The sequence below is a fragment of the Prorops nasuta genome, unplaced genomic scaffold (assembly GCF_024137725.1).
Source record: "Prorops nasuta isolate Cenicafe-Biocafe unplaced genomic scaffold, Cenicafe_Pnas_1.2 PNAS00034, whole genome shotgun sequence".
Classification (NCBI taxonomy): domain Eukaryota; kingdom Metazoa; phylum Arthropoda; class Insecta; order Hymenoptera; family Bethylidae; genus Prorops; species Prorops nasuta.
This window is the reverse complement of record NW_027116831.1, coordinates 613,147-629,337: the sequence shown is the minus strand read 5'-3', so window position 1 is coordinate 629,337 and position 16,191 is coordinate 613,147. Positions and strand designations below refer to the sequence as shown.

The window sequence follows — 16,191 nt, the reverse complement described above, 5'->3', positions numbered from 1 at the left end:
ACCGATGTGGCAGCAAAGGGGTTTCTACAGCGGAGTGCCCTAAATGCTGTTCAAAAATCGCCAAGAGGAGTTCGTAAAATTTTCCGAGAATGTTACGACACTCCAAGAGCGTAAAAACATGATACCGAAAATCTTGGGTGAAAACCAAGATAATATAATCCCGGATAATTATGTTGAAAATATTCAGTACAGCAATGTGTAAATATTAACCATAATTATCGCTCCCGCGACTTCTCACAGACCAACATGTTATGTTGGAGACGGAGAATGTAAACAAACACTCAGAGGACACAAGCGCTCGAGTGGTTGCTACCGAAAATTCGAACGATGATCAATCGGTCGATAAGTTACCGGTCGGTGATATTACTGATATAGTAATTACGACGTTTGGCGATATATCTAGGAAACTAGCATTCTACACCACAATCACCGTACAAGGGGAAAAGCTGCGTGCGCTGGTGGACTCGGGAGCCTCACGCACGTTTGCAGGCAAAGTAGCCATTGAATTGTTTAATTCAATTGGTATACAAGCCAATAAAATAGAACCCTTAAGAGTTACCGTTGGCAACAATTATACATGTAAAGTAATTGAGTCCGCCAAGATCCCGATATTTCTTGAGGGGAAGACAACTATAGTTGACACACTATGGTTGCCTTTCTTGTCGAGTGATTTTATTTTGGGACTTGAATTCCTACAAGATGCTCATGTTGTCGTGGACTTCTCCACGGGAGAATGGGCTTACAAGGAAAAACCTCAAAATAAAAATTGGTTCTCGAATGCCGAATCACTAAACTGTGTAGTGGTGAATAACGGCTTAATGGTTCCCGATAATGATAACGCTAAGAAATTAAAAGAGTTTCTAGAAATTAAACTGCCCCCCATTTCTGGAAAACCTGGAATTTCAAAGTTACCGGCAGTCATAATTGACGTGCAAGATCGCGAGCCAATCAGACAGCGAGCTCATAGGTGCACGGATAAAATCCGCCAAGCTATGTGGCAAGAGGTTGACGATATGCTAACCAATGGCATTATCGAACCGTCGCAAAGTGATTGGGCGAGCCCGGTAGTAATAGCGAAGAAAGCCAATGGCAAGCTCCGCTTTTGTGTGGATCTCCGGCGCGTTAACGCTGTAACTAAAAAGGATGCGTACCCATTACCGAACATGGCTGTGATCCTAGATGAGTTAGGACAGGCCAATTATTTAACAAAGCTCGACTTGAGTCAAGCTTATTGGCAGGTACCGCTAGCAGAAAAGTCACGTGGTATCACGGCTTTTTTATTGTTCCAGGCAGAGGCTTATTTCAATTTAAGCGAATGCCTTATGGATTAACTAATGCTCCCGCAATATTCCAGCGTGCTCTGGATAAATTATTGGGTCCCGAATTTTATCCACATGTATTCGTCTATTTGGATGACATTATCATTGTCACCAAAACATTTGACGAACACTTATTATGGTTGGATAAAGTTATCGAAAAGTTAAGGCAAACTGAGCTGACGATAAATAGGGAGAAAAGTTTCTTCTGTAGAACGGAAGCAAAATATCTCGGATTTATCGTAGACTGTCAAGGTCTTCGCGTGGATTCGGCGAAAACAGAAGCCGTAATCACGTGCCCGATACCGAAGAATTTAAAGCAAATTCGTAGATTCTTGGGAATGGCATCTTGGTATAGAAGATTCATTCCAGAATTTGCAACAGTTGCTGAACCGCTAACGAAATTGACAAAGAAAAATCAGCCATGGGAATGGACAGCCAATCAGCAGTCAGCATTCGACGCGCTGAAAGGATGTTTGACAAGCGCGCCAACGCTTGCATGCCCAGATTTTTCGATCCCGTTTGCATTTCAGACCGATGCTAGCAATGTTGGCTTAGGTGCTGTTTTGACACAAGTTATCGAAGGTCAAGAAAGAGTAATCTCGCCTACGCGAGTAAAGCGCTTGCGGATCCCGAAAGAAAGTATACCGTAACCGAGCAAGAATGCTTGGCAGTGGTGTGATCGATAAGGAAGTTTCGATGTTACCTTGAGGGTTACCACTTCACTGTAATTACTGATCACAGCAGTCTCCGATGGTTGCATAACTTAAAAGATCCATCTGGAAGACTTGCTCGTTGGGCTCTCGCCTTGATGGAATACGATTTTACGATCGTACATCGTAAAGGAGCTTTAAATCATGTTCCTGATGCTTTGTCAAGAGCACCGGAAAGTTTAAATGCTTTGCTACCATCTTACGCCGATACCAAGGATGCGTGGTATTTAAAGCGCGTAAAGGACATCCAAAGAACGCCAGGAAAATTTCTTGATTGGATATTAGATGGAGAGTTGATGTATCATCAACGACGTTCAGATTTGGCAGATGCTGAGCTCGAAGATCTTGATGCTTGGAAACTGGTGATACCCAGGGAGTACAGGCAGAAAGTGCTCGAAGAATGCCATAAGTTACCGCAAGACAGCCATCAAGGTATCGATCGTACATATAAACGCCTTTCGATAAATTACTTCTGTCCAGGTATGTTCAAAGATGTAACGGCTTACGTCAGTCACTGTGACGAATGTCAGCGTTGCAAGATAGAAGAACAAGCTCCCGTCGGCTTCATGGGACGTCGAATTGTTGAACAGCCATGGACTGTGATATCGGCAGATATTATGGGCTCACTGACGCCAAGTAAACAAGGGTTCTCGTATGTGTTGGTAATCCAAGACCTATACACAAAATGGATCGAAGTAGCTCCACTTCGACGCGCTAACGGCAAAAAGATTGCAGAAGCTATCGAAAACTTAGTGATTCATAGATGGGGTACACCAAAAGTTTTAGTTACCGACAATGGTACCGAATTTGTAAATAAAGACGTAACTGCTTTATTACAATTAACGGGTATGAGGCAAACCACGACACCTCCATATCATCCCCAGGCAAACCCCACCGAAAGGGTGAATAGAAGCCTGAAGATGATGATGAGGGCCTTTCTCGATTCTGATCATCGAGAGTGGGATCAGCATTCGGATGCATTTAGATTTGCATTTAATACTGCCCATCATGGTTCACTGCAAGCTACACCTGCATTCGCTAATCTGGGTAGAGAACCAGAATCGGCAAGGTCGACGCGACGTGAATTAGAAGGCGATACCGAAATCATGCAGCAACCGACAGAAAAGTGGTTGGCACGCATGAAACGCTTGGAAACACTCAGAAAAGTTTTCAAGTATGCTCTCGAAGAAGCGCCCGAACGACAGGCAAGACCGTATAATCTATGTCGTCGTGAAAAGTACTATAAGGTTGGCGAGTTAGTCTTAGTTCGCAACCGACAGCTCTCGAATGCCGCAAAACACATATCGGCTGCACTGAACAAACCATTCGGTGGACCGTTTATGATTGCGAAAAAGTTATCGGAGACAGTTGTAGAATTGTCTGATTTGACTGGAAACGTCACTGGCAAAATGTCTACGACAGACATCAAGCCATACAAGCCTGAGCTACCGCAACAGTAAACCCAGACTGAAGTGCATCACTGCACGCTTGGGCGTGGCAGCGAAAAACGAACTCGTGTTCGGGCGCTTTCGGCTTCGGGTCGAAACCTCCGTTACAGAGGGGGGTATGTAACGATGTTCCCCGTTACGTATGCGAGATACCGAATAAAAAGTATAAAAGCTACCGAACAGTGGATATTATTAATCCCTACGTTACCGACTCGTGAGATAGGCTCACGAGTGGATTATAGCTAACATCAAGGATAGACCCCGTTGACAGGCAGAGGCCCGGATGAAAAGACCGGCGCTCCAGTAAACGATGTCCAGGTTACCCTGAGAAGTAAGGCAGGGCCATGCCAAACAACCCAGGCAACCTGAGATAAGGAGAAGCGGCCTCGGGGAGTCTTAAAAAGAATGACCGTGTCTATAAGTCCCCACGAGGAGGGGAGATAGAACATCGAGTCTGACTTGAACGCTGGTTTCGCGTTTCAAGCAGGCTGCGCGAATGTCGTGCGCAGACTGCCATAGCAGGCAGTCGGAACGCGACCATGGGACTGTGCTGATGAGTCCGTGCGTGCTGATGAGCGTGTGACGCGGCACTCAGACAGCCATGGGTCCGTTCGCGTACGTGAGGCGTGTGCTGTAGGTCAGTCTGCACGTACGTCATGACTGGATAGCGGCCAATGCATAGTGATTTGTGCAGGGGCGTAGTTAGCCCATTGGAATGTATCCCGGTGCCCTCCGTAATTCCCTAGGCTTGCGCTATGGCTGGACGGGCCGCGAACATTGCCTCCGTGGTGGTCCGCTCCTGGCAAACTCTATGCTTGGCAATGATACCACATGTTCCCGCACTCCTCACCACCACCTGTGTGTGGGTGGTGAGGGATAAATGTATGCCCCTCAGCAGATAGGTCTGCGAGGCTCGGACTTCCGCAAAGAACCCTCCCCTCTCTCCACGACCTAGCATACTGAGCGACCCTCGCTACCGCTACCGTCCAAATGCATGGCCGCAGGGGCGTATAAGATGCATAGAAAATGGAGTCGAAAGACTCAAATGATACCGTAGGTTTGTTGGCCACCCAACTGACCAACTGGCGCCCTGATACCGATAAATAAGGCCGGGCGAAGGTAATGGGAAAACCCGTAGTGTGAGTGGCCCCTCACACTGACGGGAATAACGTTACAGAGTATTCGAATATAGTCGTGTAGTTTATCGCGTATTAATTTTAGTAGTATCGTATCGTCCCAAAATACCGTTTATAGAGTATCTAGTATTTTGCTCTACGCGGCAAGTTTTATCACTAGGATTTTTGCCGCGTAACAATATATTTTGGTACTTAGTAGTGAGATTTTATTTCAGATTGAATTATAATAATGTGTTTATTGTGTCACATTGTGCAGGCTTGAGCTCTAATATTAAATAAAAGAAGTCAGAAATGATACCAATTTGCCATAGAAAGAGCCATTATACCAAGTTAATGTTAAAAGTTAACCCTAAGGAAAAGGTGGAGAAATTAAAAAAATTGGAAGCCAATTCTTGATAGTGAAAGGCTTGCAGGTGATTTTGGGCATAAACTCTTTGAAATATATATATATATATATATATATATATATATATATATATATAAATTAAATAATAAATACAATGATAACATCATCTCAAAATGAAACAATGAAATGAATTCATCAGTTTAATATTTTCCATGCGATAGAATATACAGTGAATAAATTTAGGAAACTGAAAGCAATATATCTGAAAAAGAGAGGCTCCATTGCATTAATTTGTGTATTTTTTAGTTTATATTAATGAAAACAAAATACAAATGGCACTAGTTTGTTTGAAAAAGATCCCTGATTCATAGTTGATATTGGGAGTAACAGTTAAGAAAAAAGTGAAAAAATAAGTCAAGTCATAAGAAAATCCTTGAGATTGAAGGGCTTGCAGGTGATTTTAGGTATACAATTATGGATTTAGAAATCATATAGTTGATGAAATTTATAATAAAATCATTTAGATGTATAAATATGAAGAGATTTCATGATTTCAATATTTCACATGTAATAGAGTATATAGTGTATAAATTCAGGAAGCTGAAAGCAGTATACCTAAAAAACATAGGCTTCCATTGCATTAACTGGTATATATTTTACAATTTATATTAATCATAAGAATATATAAATGGCACTAGTTTACCAGAGAAAGAGCCATAATAAAAATTTGATAGTGAGAGTAACACCTAAGAAAAAGGTGGATTTAGAGGTATATTTAGAAGCAAATTTTTGAAAGCGAAGAGCTTTATGGTGATTTTTGGTATAAAATGTTGGAAATATAATTCAAACAGTCATTGAAAACTATGTTTAAAGCCTCTAAAAGTGTAATTACGATAAGAATCCATCATTGTAATATTTTGTATTTTATTTAATACTAGATTTACGGACTGAGCCAATTTGACTCATTCAAAGGTATTTCAAAATCATAATTTATATGTAAAAAATGTTTTCAATAAATTTTTTAATAATAAATCTCTTTCATCTAATTTAAAGTAGAACTAATTTCTATATATTAAACTGCAATTTTCGTGTATTATTCAAATTATCTCACTTTGGTAAAAATAGGTCTAATCAACGTCCGTAAATCTAGTGTTAATAGATTAATAAATTAATATCTTGAATTGAAGCTTTACATTATGAAATGATGAGAACATTGGAAAATTTTTTGTTAGATTGAATTAGTTAAGACAATTGTTTAGTTTTAATTCCTATATTCTTATAAAACGTTATAAGATTCCACAATAAAAAGCTTCGCTTGTAAAAAAAGAAGGCAAGTACATAAGTCTTCTCTAACATGATTAATATAGTAATATAAAATATTTTAATTAAAAAAAAATAGTGAAATCTAACTGTTAGGCAAGTATAAATTTTTACCATGGTGAAAATTGAAATTTGGAAAAAAGTAAATAGTAACACAAAAGTTACTTGCCGGGCCCGTAATATTCATGTGTAAGTTGCTATCTTGCAATATAAGCGTTGCTTCTCGTAAGTTTAAAATGCAGCTATTTAATATGATTGCATACAACGGGCCCGGCAAGTCATTTATGTGTTACTAATTACTTTTTTCCAAATTTCAATTTTCGCCATGGTAAAAATTTATACTTGCCTAACAGTTAGATTTCACTATTTTTTGTACTTAAAATATTTTATATTACTGTATTAATCATGTTAGAGACGACTTATGTACCTGCCGTCCTTTTTTTACAAGCGAAGCTTGTTTTTTGTGGTATAATATTGCTATTAGAGAACTTTTAATATCTACAAAAACTATCAGCTTCTATTTTTTTTGCCTACTACAAATATACTTTTGCGAAAACGGCTTCTGTATATATTCCAATAATAAATCAACATAATGCATATATCGTCTCGAATTCATTTTTTTTAAGTAATAATAAAGTGGATTTACCTCTTGTTATAATTAAACTACCCATTTATATGCAAATATAACATTTTTCAAAGCGTATCTTTTAAAATTGTCTTGTTTAATATAAATTATTTAGTAATTTGTTACTAACTGATACGGGAAAAATAAAAAATCGGATGAACTAAAATTTTAATGTTTCTTTAAAAATGATAAATTTTTAAACAAGGTTGTATATTTGTTTCAAAGTCCACAGTCTAGTAATAAAATGACAATTTGAAGAGAGAGAAAAAGAAGCATATGGATAAAAAGTATTCCGAATCAGAGGTGATTAGTTATAAATCAATACAAGAATCAGAGCTAATCGTTCTTTATATATGCCTAGTTCACTAGTGAAAAAGAAAAAGCTAATAGTCATAAAAATTATTATATTATAACTTAAATAATGTACTTCACCTACGAAATACACTTATCTTGGACATCGCGATAAGAAAAATGCGTCGTCAACTTTAACAGCTTATCTCAATACTAGTATGGAAACAAGTTTAAAAATATTTTCTTTTAAGCAATAAGATGAAAAGATACTAGATTAATCTTATTTTCTCACATATGAACCGTCATAAATAATGTGTTTCCTTCGTGAAACAAAATTATGAACTTAGATTAATTAGATTTAGTGCTTTCTATCTATGTCTATTTTCGACCTAAAATCATCCTTCATGTACCAAATTATAGGAAATTTAATTTTGTACACAATTTATTTGAAGTATGTATTGACCAGATTAGCCTGAGATACTATAATTACTAATAAGCATAAGAGTAACACAATCTTTTACAATTGATCATTAATAACTTTCTATGTAAAAAGTCATGAAAAACCTTCTCTAACAAAACTTTTAGAGCATATTCTTCCAAACAAACAAAAAAAAACAGATTTCTACACCTAAGAGCCTGGATATTATAAATAACGCTTTTTACTATTTTTCCAAGGTAGCGAGGTTAGCATAACCCTAAAGAGTCCCAGTTGTTGAATTTCCTATTTTGAATTAAAAATGGTTAAGGGGTTAGACCAGTGATAGTGATATACGGATGGACGGGCTTCGCACCATCCGTCCGCAGACTTACCAACACGTTCAGGGATGCTTGCATCCGTAAGTCAACCTACGTCTCTAGTTACGCATGCCAATGCATGGAGGTGTACGTGTCTCGGCTTGCATCGCTCAACTTCAGTGAGCATCGGTAATCTGGGGTGCGAAAGAGAGCAAAATAGTTTTCTTGGATCTCTCTGTCTTGCCCCCAACCTGATCCGAACTTAGCTTCGTTCAGCCGACGAGTTAAAATCTTTTTCGGCCGGCAGCATTGTCTTTTCTTTTACAGATTCCAGTTCGATCACTCCAAAGAACTTATAAATGATAATTAAGAAATGTTCAACAGCTTATTTGTTCTAGTGCCATTAAATAATGAATAAAAATAGTATTTTAACATACAGAATACAGTAATGTACAACTTTAATTCCCACACCCCCTTTCATGTAATACAAATTTCATTTTTTATTTGAATAATAATAATGATTGTATTACTAATGCTATTTAAAAACATTCTTCCGATAAAGAAATCTTATAAAATTAAAAAAAAATTTGAAAAGGATTCGAACCCGCGACTATCAGCGTATCGAGCAGATAATTAATCACCTGTGCTACACATGCTTTCAAGAGCTTGCGGATGGCAATATGAATGAAGGCTCTCTTGAAATGACAATTATTTACATTCTTTTTTTCTTGATTATAGTTTAACAGCTGAAATCATATCTACAGTTTTAATTGGAAACGACAAATCAGGCAGAACAGAAATTAAACAATTAAAACTATTCGAATCTCCAAAATCAGTTTCAATAATCTCAGCTATTAACAGTTTACACTCTGTTGTTATCATAGACAGAATATTATGCTCCTTCAGAGGGGATATCGGAGTGCAAAGGGTTAAACAATATTCAAGAAAACAAAAAAAAAGAATATAAATAATTATTATTTCAAGGTAGCCCTCATTCATATTGCCTGCTTATGTGTAAGCTCTTGGAAGCGAGTGTAGTGCAGGTGATTAAGTTTCTGCTCCCTACGCTGATCGTCGCAGGTTCGATTCCTTTTCAAGTTTTATTTTTTTTTTAATTTTATAAAATTTATTTATCGGAAGTGTTTTTAAATAGCAATTAGTAATACAATCATTATTATTAATGAAATAGAAAATGAAATTTGTATTGCATAAAAGGGGGCGTGGGATTTAAAGTTGTACATCAAGAGACACGGTAGTGTCTCGACGGCAAGTACATAAAAGTAGAAAAAGTCATGCCTATACCGCCGTCGAGGCACTACTCTCTTATACAGCTAGTTGGGGCGTCCCCATTTTCAAACCGATTTTTTTCCGCGAATAATCCATTGCCATTATTTAAGTAAAGCTTTTTTTAAAATGGTATTGAAACAGCTTTCATTTGCGCCTAAGAACATCAAAATCGGTTCATGCAATCCAGAGATCTCATACTCTGTAAGCTATATATATATCGAAAACAAAATTTTCCTTCATAATCTTCTTCTTCTTCTCCAGCCAGAGTGTATGTCTCGGGCTGAAGTTGGTCGCTGAGAAAAATGACGTCATTTTCACAACGCTTCCAACATAATACATATATGGTTGTGAACTGTCAATTAAAATCGATATAATCGATAATTAATTCGGTGACTATATTGAACTGTGTAAATTGTAATGTGAAGTTATTTATATTTAATGCACTGAGGTTATTCATCGTGTTGCGATATTGCATCTGTTAATTTCTACAATCACAAATAATTCAATTAACAGTGACTAAAGGATTCGCGAATTAGATAAGTACAACATTATATTTTACAATACAGGATGTAGTATACTTTGTGGGGGGGGGGGGGGGTATTTCTTTTTCAGATTAAATTAAGACAGAACATTTTCATATTCATTGATGAGGATAGAGCTGACTGGATTAAATAAGATTAATATTTACAACTCTGTGTCAATGAGAAGCATACTTTCAACATTAATGTGCATCGGCCATTATCAGGAGGATATTAATTGAAAGAAATTGTTAAGGTATTTAATAATCATATGCCTGACTTCTAGGTGTGGAAATCTTTAATAAAATTTATGTTTAACTTTTTTTCTTTTTAAACTGATATGGATATCAATTGTTCGATAGGTTATATCATGTATGCAAACAAATATTTCAGACTAAATTACAGTAATGCTTGTTTGGAAAATATGAAGCATTCCGATAAACCTTCATCTACGTAAAGTACAAGTTGACTAGTGTTTGGATTTAAGCTAATTATACGATAATAGATGTTTACAAAAGATGCGAAGACAACCAAATATTACAGAAGTTAGGTCACCAAGCAATAAAGAAAATGGAGATGGGGCAACATCAAATACTGGTAAGTAACTGAGATGCTTCATGTTCCTTCAAATATTTATTTTCTTTGAAGATTGAAATTGTTAAATGATGAATTTGATTTTAGGCTTACTCATAGTGTTATCATTTAGAATTTTACAGTCACTGTGCAAGTGTATTATAGCAAATAGTAATGCTTGTGCTTTGACTTAAATACATTTGGTACAATTGAATTAGAAAACCAAGGAAGAAGGTTCGCTCACATACTGACTATTGGAGTTGAATCAAACATTGGGCTTTTCACTCCTGCATTCTGGTACTTGAAACAGGCAAAGATGAAAGCATTGAAAGATTGGCTAGGTAAGAATAAGCCAATTTCCAGAAAAACATCGCCCATTGCTCAGCAATAATTTAAGGATGAAATTCATTAGATGAAATTCTGTAAAATTGAGTTAGTAACTGCTGATTGTTTTCCTCCGTTACCTATGCTAGTATTCTAGGCCAAAGGCAGTATACTTGTCATTGGTATGGATGAAAAAATGCACGTTTATTCTCAATTGAAACTTAGTCCAAAAATTAATGGTTTCCACTCCATTTTGCAGCACCAGAAATCCGACCAGTTTCAACAGTGTATAGAAATTAGCGAAACGAACGTTTGAGGACTCTGGCACAGGAAATGTTATAAGGACGACTCGCCAATGTATCTCCTATGTCACTTTTGTCAAGAATTAGCAGCATAAATGTGAGAGTAATTGGTGCTAAAAAGAAACGTGGTATACAAAACGACAATGTCAGCTTTGAATATATGCTCGATTGTAGCTTATTCAAAGCTTTGCGAATTGCTTGTCCAGTCTTACCCTTGTATCAACTCAAATAGTTGATGAAACTAATGAAGTCTGGCAAGGTCAGATGGTGGTAAAAAGTCAAATGTTGATAAACAGAAAATGTAAATTAATTTAAACATACATTTTACTTAATTATTTTTATATGTTGAAAGTATGTTTATTGATTATGAAAAATTTAATCAAACTTTTATTATAGTGAAACTGAAAACATTAAACAAGTAGCCGAGGCATTAATTATGAAGTTCATTTATGCAAAATGCATTACAAATATCAATAAATTCAATGTGTTGACTGTGATATTTTTTCCATATTAATATATATTATTTTATTAGTTATGCGCTGCTGTTTCAAAAAATGAGAAGTGTGGAAATTTTCTTTAAATTCTGTAGAAAAATTAAAAGAGGTATTTAATTTTTTAAATATTATACTCTTACAAAACGTTATGAAATCCCACAAAAAACAGACTTCGCCTGTAAAAAAAGGCGGCAAGTACATAAACCATCTAGCATAAAGAATATAGTAAAATTATCCAATTAAAAAAAGTAGTGAAATCCAAATATTAGGCCAGTGTATTTTTTCACCTTTGCAAAAGTTAAATTTTGAAAAAAAAAAAGGAACAAAAAAGTTACTTGCCGGGCCCGTAATGTCCATGCACAGTGAGAAATAGAATCGCCTGTGGTTCGGCTAACTTCACTCTGTATTTTAACATGAAATTTGCTGTACTACGCTATACCTGAATCTCACACACGATTCAATTTCCCACTGTGCATGGACATTACGGGCCCGGCAAGTAACTTTTTTGTTCCTTTCTTTTTTCACAAAAATTTAACTTTTGCTAAGCTGAAAAAATACACTTGCCTAATATTTGGTTACTATATTATATATGTTAAAATACAATTTTTATTCATTATTTAATGGCAGTGGAGCAAATATAAGCTATTGACCATTTCTTAATTATCATTTAAAAGTTCTTTGGAGTGATCGAACTGGAATCCATAAAAGAAAAGGTGAAACTGCCGGTCGAAAAGGATTTTAATTCGTCAGCTGAACGAAGTTAAGTTCGGATCAGGTCGGAGGTGATACAGAGATATCCGAGAAAAACATTCCGCTCTCCTTCGCACCCCAGACTACCGTTGCTCACCGAAGTTGAGCGATGTAAGCCGAGGCACGTACACCTCCATGCAATGGTATGCGTAACTAGGGAAATGGGGTTGACTCACGAATGCAAGCATCCCTGAACGTGTTCATGAGCCCGCGGACGGATGGTGGGGAATCCGTTCGTCCGCAGAGCGGCATCACTGTGTCAGACCACTGTAGAAGTTGAAAATGAAACATGTTCTTTATAATTTTAGTTTTTATGGAAGGAAGTAAAAAAAAAACAAAGTACATAGGTTGTTAGGTATAAATTTAAATATAGTAAAAAATAATATTCATTGAGAAATATTGCAAAATATTGGTGCCAGAGCTATTCTTCTGAACTACTGACTAGTTCCACGGCACGCAACATAACTTCAACAATTTTCAATATTTTCTCCCGAAATTTAAATCACATCTTTAAAACAACATTTCAAAGAGAAGTACGTAGGGAATTTTAATAATATTCATTTTTGTATGATTGGCGTTTATTTAAAGGAAGACTTTCAATTTTTTACCTAAAAAAATGGTAATTATTTGTTTATAAAAAATGTTTGAATTAACCAATTGAAAATTCCCTTTGTATTTCTCCTCGAAATGCCGTTTTCAAGATGTGATTAAAATTTCGGGAGAAAATATTAAAATTGTTGAAGCGGCGCTGCGTGCCGTGGAAAGAGCCAATACTTCAGAAGAATAGCTTTGTTACCACTATTTTGCAATATTTTTTAATGAAAATTTTTTATACTATATTTAAATTTATACCTAATAGATATGTACTTGGGTTTTTTTCCTTACTTCCATAAAAAATAAAATTTCAAAGAAGGCGTTTCATTTTCAACTTCTACAGTGGTCTAACCCCTTAATAGTGTAGCAAAATCCAGTTGGTTTTAATGTTTTCATTTCCCGATTTTGGTGTAAATTTCAGTGGAATGATACTAAATCCAAAAAAAAGTACACTTTTTATCATAACTCGAGATTCTACATATAATTACTTATTAACGGAAGCGTCTATTTTTACCCCTTTTACTAGTATCTGTTGAAAATTGCATGGGTATCATTCATTCGAAAAAGACATGTTTCTAAAGAAGATTAGTTAGTTATCTTAAAACATATTCATATAAACTTATTTCTTTAATAGTTAAACCAATTTCATATATTTAACATCTTATGAAGAAAAACAGATAAATTATTATAAGCTATTATAAAACTACTCTTTATTGATCGTGTTTGTTTATTAACTACGCGTACTGGCATACTGGAATTGCTATATGATGTGTTGCGTATCATACTAAAATTTCACAGTACTGCCAGTACTTAAAGTTAATAAACGAACACAGCCTGTGTAATAATGACTAGGGAATATACAATTAAAATACCTTAGTAAGAGCCCGAAGTATATCTATGCGATCTGTAGATGTAGGGAGGCCGACATACAATATTTTATCCAGACGGCCTGGCCTTAAAACAGCTGGATCAATGATATCAGGACGATTACTTGCTGCCATTAAAAATACGCCCTCTCTACCCTCAACACCATCCATTTCGGTAAGCATTTGATTAACCACCCGTGATGTTACTGAATTGTCACTGTCTGTTCTTTTTGGGCATAATGCGTCTAGTTCATCAAAGAATATGACACATGGTGCAGAATTTCTTGCTCTAATGAAGCACTGACGAACAGCCTTTTCACTTTCACCAACATACTAGGGCACACAGTTTATATCAATAAATTTTAAGGTATAACAGATATAAATTTTATTGAATAAGTTAACTTTACCATATTTAGAAGTTCAGGACCTTTAACAGAGATAAAGTTTATTCCTGCTTCGTTAGCAATAGCTTTGGCTAATAAAGTCTTTCCACATCCGGGTGGACCACATAGTAAAACACCAGTAGCTGATGTAAACCCTAATGCAGCAAAATGTTCCGAATGACGAACAGGTGCCTGAAAAAGTTTATCTATATAAATAAAAAAATGAGTAAAAGGTTTGACACAATAGGTTCCAACACTCACTAAAATAGTCATTTGTAATTCTTGCCGTATGTCTTTTAATGAACCAATATCATTCCAAGTGACATCAGGCACAGTAGCAAATCCTTCTCTTTTTGCAGAAGGCTGAATAACACGCAAAGCAGCTTCAAAATCGCTATGCTCAATAGCCAAATGACTCAAGCGGTCGAAGTTAATTAACGGTTTTTCACGTAACCAGGTAAGGTGGTCTGTTAATTCAGCAGAATGCGAGCTACCTTTTGCACCTAATGAACCTATAACTTGTGGAGACTGTGCACTAATCGATGGCTCAATAAATTGACACGACGCAGATGATTCCTCTGGAACTAAACTTTCATCAACAATAATATTTCCAGAATTTTCAAAAGTTTGGACCTCTTTATCAGCATGTTTGTCAATTTTATTTATTATTTCTTCCTTCTCGGCTTCAATTAATTTCTGTTTTAATGTAGATTTTTTAATGTCTTCAATAGTCCTAAAATTGTTAATTCATGATAAACAAATATATCATATACAAGAGAATGTAATTTAATTGTTTTAGTTTACCTATCAACAGACATCATTGCTGCTTCTCGGATTAACGAAACTAAATCTGCCCCAACAAAGCCTGGGCTTAACGATGCAATGTTAACTAAATCAACATTAGATGAGAGTTTAATATTTTTAGTGTGTACTTTTAAAATTTTAGCTCTCGCTTCTTTATCTGGAATTCCTAGAGAAACTTCATGGTCAAATCGACCGGCTCGTCTTAATGCTGGATCTAGTGAATCAGGCCGATTCGTTGCCCCCAGTATTAGTACTTGGTCTCCATTGTCTTTTGTACTTAAATCTAACAAATATAAAAGAGTAGAAATTAATGCGGAAAAATATTAGATATAATTTAAACATTTTTTTAATTAAAAATTACCATCTAAGCACGATAATAGTTGTGCTACAATTCGTCGCTCCATTTCTCTTTGCACGGCAGCTCGACTCGGAGCAATAGCATCAATTTCATCTATGAAGACTACACATGGTGCTATAATAACTGCTTGTTCAAATAAATCTCTTATCCTAGATTCACTTTCACCTGATATTCCAGCAACTAACTCTGGTGCTGCTACTTTCAGCAAAGGCACATTTAACTCCTTTGAAAAAGCCAAAAATTAAAATTAACACAACTTTACATATGAGGCATTCTCTGTCAAATCGGCCACCCCCCTGCCCATTTCAATTTTTAAGATAAATTTTTTTTCTGCATTTTAAAATTTTCGTGGAAATGTCTATTTTTAATGCCGTTAGGCTTTTTTGAAAATTCAAAATAGACGACCTAGAATCAAGGCTGCAGTAAAAGGTTTCGTAAAATGTTATTTAATATTTGGCAATAACTTCTTTATCCGGTTTACGAATTGACACTAGAGAGGCTTTTTTTTGCCTGCTGAATCTAAATTTGTAGCGAAAAGTGAGCTAGCACACGTCAAAGTTTTGATGAAAATTACATTGATAATGTTTAAACGTCATTTTTTATGGTTTGCTTTATGTTGCAGTAGTGATACAGTTTTTCTCTTCTATTTAATTCACGCTGTATAAAATTAAAAAGTTTTCTCTCTCAAATGAGTCCTGATGCAGGCCATTATGATTATTAGTTCCTTTAATACAGCTACTACAGTTATAAAAGGCGTTTAACCCATTTCCGACCAAGGCGGACGATTTTAGCCCATGTTTTTGTAGCTAAATTTCAGATAATTAACGAAGTAGTAACTGGATCTAAAGTATAATTCTTTGTTTGTAGGTATGCTTAATCAGAATCCAAATTTAAAATCCAAAAATGTTGACCACAAAATTAAATATGGCGGTTTTTTTGTCAAAAAATTCAGATCATTTGACATATGCAAAGTTTATGATTATTTTTTCAGGCATAAAACGTATAAAT

The 16,191-nt window shown here is 35.8% G+C and overlaps 1 protein-coding gene across 1 annotated transcript in view; it reads right to left on the bottom strand.

Annotated features, from left to right (window-relative positions):
- smid (nuclear valosin-containing protein-like smid) overlaps positions 1 to 16,191 on the bottom strand; it is a 63,727-nt gene that overhangs the window by 29,998 nt on the left and 17,538 nt on the right. The window contains exons 5-9 of the mRNA XM_066743874.1: positions 15,187 to 15,406; positions 14,826 to 15,108; positions 14,283 to 14,754; positions 14,046 to 14,213; positions 13,645 to 13,971 (exon numbers count right to left, since the gene is read on the bottom strand). Of these exons, the coding sequence (XP_066599971.1) occupies positions 13,645 to 13,971; positions 14,046 to 14,213; positions 14,283 to 14,754; positions 14,826 to 15,108; positions 15,187 to 15,406 (1,470 nt within the window). The remainder of the gene's footprint in view (positions 1 to 13,644; positions 13,972 to 14,045; positions 14,214 to 14,282; positions 14,755 to 14,825; positions 15,109 to 15,186; positions 15,407 to 16,191) is intronic.